This window comes from Corvus brachyrhynchos, unplaced genomic scaffold, assembly GCF_000691975.1.
Source record: "Corvus brachyrhynchos isolate BGI_N302 unplaced genomic scaffold, ASM69197v1 scaffold169, whole genome shotgun sequence".
Taxonomy (NCBI): domain Eukaryota; kingdom Metazoa; phylum Chordata; class Aves; order Passeriformes; family Corvidae; genus Corvus; species Corvus brachyrhynchos.
This window is the reverse complement of record NW_008240030.1, coordinates 446,897-455,374: the sequence shown is the minus strand read 5'-3', so window position 1 is coordinate 455,374 and position 8,478 is coordinate 446,897. Positions and strand designations below refer to the sequence as shown.

General features: G+C 47.0%; 1 protein-coding gene across 1 annotated transcript in view; it reads left to right on the top strand.

Annotated features, from left to right (window-relative positions):
- DBX1 (developing brain homeobox 1) overlaps positions 1–3,095 on the top strand; it is a 3,398-nt gene extending 303 nt beyond the window's left edge. Inside the window, exons 2-5 of the mRNA XM_008640906.1 lie at positions 261–322; positions 431–532; positions 2,193–2,395; positions 2,718–3,095. Of these exons, the coding sequence (XP_008639128.1) occupies positions 261–322; positions 431–532; positions 2,193–2,395; positions 2,718–3,095 (745 nt within the window). The remainder of the gene's footprint in view (positions 1–260; positions 323–430; positions 533–2,192; positions 2,396–2,717) is intronic.
- Positions 3,096–8,478: the final 5,383 nt, after the last annotated feature.

The following is an 8,478-nucleotide window of genomic DNA, read 5'->3' as shown; positions in this document are numbered from 1 at the left end:
AGGAGAGGGGTGCAGGGGGAGGGGCAGCGCAGGGAGCCGGCTTAGGAAAGGGAGGGAGGACCCTGTCCCGAGATGCAGAGCCCTCCGGCATCGCTCGGATTTCGGGGGCGAGGGACAGCGCTGCCCGCGGCAGGTCCCTCTCCGCCGCCGGACGGAAGGGAGGAGCAGGCGGAGGGAGGGGTCCCAGAGACGAGGGGTCCCCCGGCCGTGTCTTCTGGCTGACCCTGTCCTCACGGGTGCCGCTTTGCTGGCAAAACCAGCAAAAGTGCCACTTTTCCTCGGCGGTTCCGGGTTCAGTCTGGCTCTTTTACTTTTTCTAAAAGTACCACAGCGTTGGTCTCCAGGACCAAGCGACAGAACCCAGCCTTGCCATGGGTCGAGTCCAACCGGTGGTTACCCTCCGTTTAATTTGATTTTATTTATTTACTAGAAACCTCCCCTGCGTTGCTTCAGAGCGTCCCGCCAAAGACTTTCTCCTTTCCGTACTTCGAAGGATCCTTCCAGCCCTTTCTCAGATCTTCCTATTTCCCAGGTAGGTGTTTCAAAATGTCCCTCTGCCGGCACTGCCCGCTGATATCTGCCGTCCCTCCGTTCCCCCCGGCGGGGTTATGCCGCAGTTCAGAGGTTGGAGGGAGTACAACATTCAAGCATCAGTCGCGCCAATTTGCTGCCCGATTTAGCACAGGCAGTGACTGCCTGACATTCCCTGCCCGCTCCTCCCGCTGATCCGCAAATTAGCCGGGATTGTCACGGTCCCGAGGCGAGGCGGGTCCCCCTCCCTCCCTCCCTCCCTCCCTCCCGGCCGGCCGGCGCTGCTGTTTCAGCACCAGGAGGAGCGGTCAGCTCCCGCCGCCGCCCGCGCTCCGCGCCCGCGCAGGGACGGAGGGAAGGATGGAGAGAGGGAGAGAACAGGGAGGGAGCCTCTGGGGGTCCCCCAAACCTTCCCGCGCCGCCGCGCTACGGGCGGGTCCAGCGCGCTGCGGCAGCGGCGTAACTGCTCTGCTGCACCCTCGCCTCCAGCCCCTCCGCCGAGCACTAACCCTTCCCTCCTCCACCTTCCCGGTTACACCGTCAAACACCGCCGTAAAGGCGAGAAAGCAGGCCACGGAGGTGTGATTCTTACAGCACTACTATAGTGTTGAGAGAACAATAACAACAACAACAACAACAAAAAGAAAAACAAAAAAATCCACCAAACAACCAAACCCGAAATCTAATTACACAAACAAGCTATTAATTTAAAAAGAAAACAGGGAAAGGGAGAGAGAAAAAAAAATAACCCAAGCTCTTCTATTCATCCTCTGGATAATGGAATTTGCTTCCTTTCTCCAGCATGTGAATAGCCTAACAAAAACAACTTGAGCTTTATAAATAGCTTTTCATGTCCATTTAATGAAAATGATTTGGGGAAAGAGACGATTGTGCCATCAGTATTCTCCCGAGGAGCCTGGCATGCCGTTGTGTTTAGTTTGAAAGTGTAAATCTCTTTTGTTCCAATAATATATGGCGTTAGCTGCTTGTCCTCAGTCTTTTTCTGTTAGTTCATTACTACACAATTACCATTCACGCTTCATTAGCATCTCTGTCTCTCTTGGGGAGGTTCCCCCCCTCCTTTTTTTTTTAAGGCGAAACTCTGCCCTTTTTTATCATACTAATGCCATTGGGAACCAGGCAGTGTGCTAATTAGCTGTTACTTTTCATGTCTTCGAATTGAATTCTCCAACTTTGGGGGGGGGAGGAGGGAGAGAGAAGAGATTATTATAAAAAGATGAATACTGATTGATCAAAACTGCATCTGAAGAGGAGCGGTTTTGTTCGGAATCAGAAAAGTCCTCATTTTCATCTCGAGCATAATAAAGCATCTGAAATGATAAAAGCATCTGAAAAAAATCAAATGCTTCTGAGTGGGAGGGAGAGCTTTTTTATTATACCTCTATCTTAGCTGGTACGCCTCGCTTTGCCTTTTCAGGCCGGAGACCTTTGAATCTCCCAACAAAACCGGCCACCATTGACCCATTTTCCACATTTGAGTTGATAGATCTAATCCCGGCGATCGCTGCCTGAAAGGGGGCGGCTGGTTAAGCCTCAAGCTCCTTTTCACCGCCCCAGGTTGATGAGCGCCCGCCCGGAGGGCAGGGAGGGATGGTGGGGGCCGGTCCCGCTCTGCTCAGTGCCGTGTGTCCCTCCCACAGCTGCCTCCGCCGTGGTCCCTATCCCTGGCACCTTCTCCTGGCCGCTGGCTGCCCGGGGCCAGCCCCGCCGGGGGATGCTGCGCCGCGCCGTCTTCTCCGACGTGCAGCGCAAGGCGCTGGAGAAGATGTTCCAGAAGCAGAAGTACATCAGCAAACCCGACAGGAAGAAGCTGGCAGCCAAGCTGGGCCTCAAGGACTCACAGGTGAGAGAGTCACCAGGTCGGGGTGTGTGGGGAGCCAAGATTCCCCCACTCCCGGAGGAAGCTTGAGAGGAGGGGGGAGAAGGGGATGGTAGCAGGGAGAACATCCAAAGCAAGTTACAGATGGCACGATTCCCAGCTGGGTGAGTAGGACCACAGCCTTATTGCCCCCGAGCTCTCTCCTAGGGCCCTCCAAAGATCAGATTCTGTGGTTCCTGCTAGCTTTAGTATGGGCATGTGCAGGGTTTTGAGAGTGCAGCCAAAACACCTTTTCTGGTCCCTGCTTTACTGAACCATTTGCCTTCTTTGTTGCTTTGTCCCCTAGGTGAAGATCTGGTTCCAGAACAGGAGGATGAAATGGAGGAACTCCAAAGAAAGAGAGCTCCTCTCTTCTGGTGGCTGCAGAGAACAGACCCTCCCCACCAAGTTCAACCCTCACCCAGACCTCAGTGACGTAGGCAAGAAATGCTCAGGAGAGGAGGAGGAGGAGGAGGAAGTTCGCCCCGTGTGCCCGCCCAGCCCCCGGCATCCCTTAACCTACCACCCGTCCCCGGAACATCTACACCTGAGGGACAGACTGGACTCCCAGATGTCTCCTTCTCCATCCCATTCTAGCAGCCCCAGCAAACCTTCAGACTTCTCAGACTCAGAGGAAGAGGATGATGAAGGGGAAGAAGAAGAGGAGGAGATAACAGTCTCTTAGATCCCTTGCCTGCCCCTACCATCACATGGGGACACTGCAAAGATGTAAATAAACCAGAGTGCTATAAATTGAAGAGGTGCTGTCCCACCCCAATGTCCACATGCTTCTTCAGTACAGGTTCTTTATCACAATAGCTGCAAGACTTCCTTCTCCCTGGTATTCCTCATTTGTTGCCCTGTGTGGAGGTTTTCGTGTTCCTAATACCTGCCAAACTTTTCATAACTCTCTCTGCTTAACAAGCAATATTTGCTCAATTAGCTACCTTCTCCCAAAAAACAGACAGGCAGCTCCTGGCTCTACAGCAGGGAGGAAAGGGAAATTCCCCTGTAGGAAAGGAAACTTCTTCCCCCAGATAAAAAAACCATCAAAAATACACTATAGATGGTGTGACCATTTTTATTACCTTTCAAGTGAATTTCCAGCTACCTATATTACTTCAGCTCCTACTGAAGACTTGTCTGATCTAGCAATCCTTTCCTCCAAAATAAATAACCTTGAGGGACACAGACCAAGCACTGCCTCCCTCCTCACCCCAAAGAGAACCATGCTTGTGCAACAGATCCATTGATACCCCTGGAATGACTTTGAAGGTATCATGCAAGCATGCCCTGTATAATGGAGATCCTATACATTTATGATTTTCATTTTAATTTATTCATCAATATTGTGTTCAAAGCACTGTCTGACCCACCTTCTTGTCCACAGGTTTGTGCTTATTTTCCACTTTGCTTCTGCTATCCGTGGTGTGGACAGAGGAAAGTGGATACACCTCTTTGATTTTTAACTGAACTTTGCTGTCTTTGCACAGCTTATATGAACTGTACACTATTTTGTACACTTACTCTGTATGGGTGTTTTATACCAAGGTTATTGTCAATGAATATAACAATGGCTCAACAATGCTTCTCTCTTTTTTTTTTTTAATTAAATGACAGCTAAACTACAGGCAAATGCAGCTGTTTAATTGTGTAACTTATAAAGAAACATTTTTATTTTGTATTTTACTGTGTACAGACTTTAAATATGTATATATATTAAAGTGGATGATTGTCAAATTAAAAAAAAAGTAGATTTCCAAATTTGATCATTCAGTAATACTTGGTTCTGGTTAACAGGTTGTTGTAGTGATGCCTTTTCTTGGTCTTAAAATCAAGAGTCAAACACAATTAGAAGGGAGAAAGGGATTTCACCTCGGTATTTATTTTAAGGATCCTTAGGGTGTACATGTCCAGGTGGAATGCACCAAAATGCACCCCACAAAATGCACACCCCAAAAGATTGGGTATAACATTATAGGTCTTACTAATTAGCATATCTATCAAAGATTCCCCAATGAGAGGCTCAAGTGAACCTCCCCTCCCCAAGGAACCTTCCCCTGGATGGTTCTATCTTAGTTTACAGAATATGTTCTGGAGAGGACCTTGGGGTCTGGGGCACACTGATCCCTAACTACGAAGCTTCTAAAATGTTGAGTCTCTCAGCTTGACAAACAAGTCCAAGAATGTAGGCAAAAAGCACCAGGAATACAGAAGTTGTAAAAGATATAACAGGAGTATAAAAGAAAAGGCAAAAAATCATCGTGGCATCAGTAGCTTGTGTCTGGAAGAGGAAACTACCTTTTATCAACAGTATAGTGATCCAAAAAGAATTTATCAGCTTCAAATTATGAAACTTTACAAGAATATCTACCTGCCTTTTAACTAGGGAGCAACTGACCACACATCACTGACTAAGATGCTACAGTTTGTAGACTGGGAGCAGGTAATTAGACCATTCTTACAGGGTAGAGAAGCAGAATGAAAGAGATACATTTAACTCTTCAGCCCGGAGCCCAGTCGAGGATCACTACTACAGCACCAGGCAAATCCATAACCACCCACCTGCTTTTTGGTTCTATCTTTCTGCTGCACTCTACAGAAATGTGGGTTTTGCCTTGCATACAGGTAGCAGAGCTCTTCTGAAACAGAGATTTCATTACAAAACTACGTTTATTTTCTACTGCCTGGTTTCTAATGCCCACCATTCGTAACACACCAAAACAAAAGAAACAAATGCAGCAGATGTCCCCTGGACCCAACTCTCCCTCTACGCTCCACTGCCACAGCCACAAGGGAAGGTATGAAAGGAAAAAGAGAGTGAACCCATTTGGAAGGGACCTAAAAAAATCTAGTCCAACTTCAGGGCTGGCCAAAAATTAAAGGTGTTACTAAAGGGTGCTGTCCAAAAGCCTCCTGAACACTGCCAGCCACAGGGCATGACTAGAAAGGCTGTTCCAGGTCTTTAACCTGCTTCCAATTAGGTAATAGGGCACATCTAAGCTGGGACTCATTGTCACATTTCTCATCTTCTACCTCTCTAAGCCATTAGCAATTGATAACATACACCTGAGATAGGTGAAATGGAAAACGAGATGGAAAAGACATGAACAGTATTTATCCCACAAAATACAGTGAAACAGCAAAAGTGTTTGTTGTGTTGTTGTTTTGTAAAAGCCATGCACAAAAGAAAAGCAGAACAAGGAATTCACTCGCTGCTTCCCACGGGCAGGCAGGTGTTCAGCCATCCCAGGAGAGCAGGGCCCTATCACAGCTAATGGTTGCTTGGGAAGACAAATGCCATCACTCCAAACATCCACCCCCTTCTTCCTTCTTCCCCTCACTTTATATCCTGAGCCTGATGTCACATGGCCTTGGGTCAGTTGGGGTCACCTGTCCTGGCTGTGTCTCATCCCACCCTCCCATGCACCCCTGACTCCCTCTCCCGTGAGACAGAACAAAAAGCAGGGAAGGCCTTGGCTCTGTGCAAGCCCTGCTCAGCCTTAACAAAAACATCTCTGTATTATCAACGTAATTATTAATATCTATATTATTGTGCATTCAGCACAAATCCAAAATACAGCCCCCTACCAGCCACTGTGAAGGAAACTTACTCTACTCCAGCCAAAACCAGCACATTCAGTAAGCATAAGGCTGTAGTTAAGTAACTTATAAAGACAGATATAATTCAAAACACAATTTGTTTTAAAATCCAGATGCTACTCCAGAGGCCACAAGTGCCATCACATGTATTACAGCACTCTAGAAAGGAACATGTCCAAAATAAGAAAGGTAGTGCTTATACAAAACCCCTCCTGAATCACTGTTCAACAGAAACTGCTGATCTTCTTACACCCTCTGCTCTTTACATCTTCTCTGCACTAGAAATGCTATCAAAAATAACTATTTAAGACTGCTTCTTCCGGCATGAAGGCTATTACATCTTATACTGCTAGACAAATAGCCTTACTAGAGTAACATGAAATTGCCACAACAGAGAAAAATCCTTACCCAAAAATGTGACACTTAATGATCTTACTCTTTTTTCTTTTCCCATTTCAGAGTCTTTCTTTTTAATAGCACCAAGAACAGTGTGCGACTACCAAGCACAAACATTTGAGATTCAGGGATACCTTAATATGAAATTAAAGAGCTCGTTTTTATTTACCAACAGCTGCCAGACTGCATCTGTGGCTGCAGGAAGGGGATCTTCTTCTCCAACACTTCCCTTTTACACTCCAGATGAAGAATCCAGAGTTCACAGCTACCATGGGATGGCTCATGTGGCACAGCTGTGCCAAGGGAAGCACTGCAGAAGTAGCCACCCTGTCTGAGGTCTAATGTCAAAGGCATAAACTTATTCTCTTACCTCAAATGTGGAGATATTCTAGTCACATTAGGAGGCCCTAGAGGCAGCTGGGTTTGTCCTGGTGTGCACGGCATTGGGAGTTCAGCTTGGGTGTATTTCTGAGAGCAAAATGTTCCATAATTTGCTGTTAACAGCCAGTGTCAGAGGCCACCTCCTCCTATTTCCTGAAACAAGCTCAGCCCTCTCTTCCTGTCTCTCTCTTTACTTTTAATGCAGCTCTCTGTATACTTTGGGAAAGGAGGAAAGGTGGTAAGAAGCCTTCACAGAGATGGAATAATTTCCATAATGATTAGCAGCATCCAGAGTTTTGGAAGCCTTGGTCATCCCATGTGTAATACCCATAACAACCTCTGTTTCATGATACCAAAGAGCTCTTTTTAAAGAGCCAGCAGCCCAGAGTGTGTGCCTTTTCTTCCTTCTCAGAGGGAAATCTCTGAGACTGGGAAATGGGTAAGGCAGAGAGGTAGATTTAACTTTGGTGACTGAGAGCTCAGGGCAGCAAATTCTCAACTATTTTATCCCTTAAGAAACCAGCTGGTTCAACATCTGTGCCTGCCAGCGTGGGAGAGTGGCTTTTGGACAGGGGGAGAAAAGGAAATAAATCACTTTCTCAGGGAGTCTGTGCTGTTGCTGCCTGCAGAGCTGTTGGTGACAGACCTGGAGTGTGTCCCTCTGGTCCCACTGCCTGGTCAAATGGCTTCTCAAGCAGTGCCCTGCACAAATGGGGCAGCTGGATGTTTTCCCCCCCAGCCACAGCCAGGCAGACAAGGCTCCTGCACAGACATTTACTGGGAGCAGGTTGAGAAATAATAAAATAAAATAAAATAAAATAAAACAAAATAACCCTTTTGAAGAATATCTGTCCTCCAGAAAAGTTTGAACATTACAATAACCTTTAAGAGGTTAAGTAGAGCGCATGATGCAAGGCCACAGTTTCCAGAAGCAACCAGTGAAGGCTGAGGGTGATGACAGGAGATTAAACCCCAACCAGTTCTAAACCCCCATCCTACAGGAAACTAGATTGGTTTGAAGAGACCCAAGGTCAGTCCTAGAAAACACTGATGGCATTTCAAAGTCTTTGCCTGGGAAGTTCAAGGTAGGGTTTGACACAAGAGCTGTGGGCTCTGTTACTGTGAGGAGCAAGAAGGCAGAGTCTCATTCCAGGGTGTGTTCCCTCTCCAGGCCCAGCCACGTGCCAGTGTGTGTGCATGGGCTGGGAGAGAAGTGATCAGACTGAAGAGCAGGAAATGGGATCTGTTCCCTTGATTTGCTTTTCTAGCACCTGGAACTGCCACACTGCTGTGTCTGAAGAGCACATTGCAGAAATGCTCAGCAAGGATGGGAAAGATCACCCCTTCTGCTGTCCCCTGTCATCAAGTGATCTTAATTGGACATCTTTAGGGCTCTTGTATTTTTGAACCAAGAGTGAACCTGATATAAATAAATAAAGTCCTTCAAGCTCCAAAAACACATCAACACCACTTTCCCAACCCACATGACAGGGATTTAACACCAGGGAAGCCCAGCAGAGTAAGGCCTCACAGGAGTGCCTTTACTGGACATACACAAGTGCCAGGTGTGCTGCTTTTATCTAATTTTCCCTCCCATGTAACCAGCAAAATGCTAAAATATTTCATTAAATCATACAGCAGCATGGGTTGGAAGACATCTGGAAAGATCCTCTGGTCCAGCCTTTTGT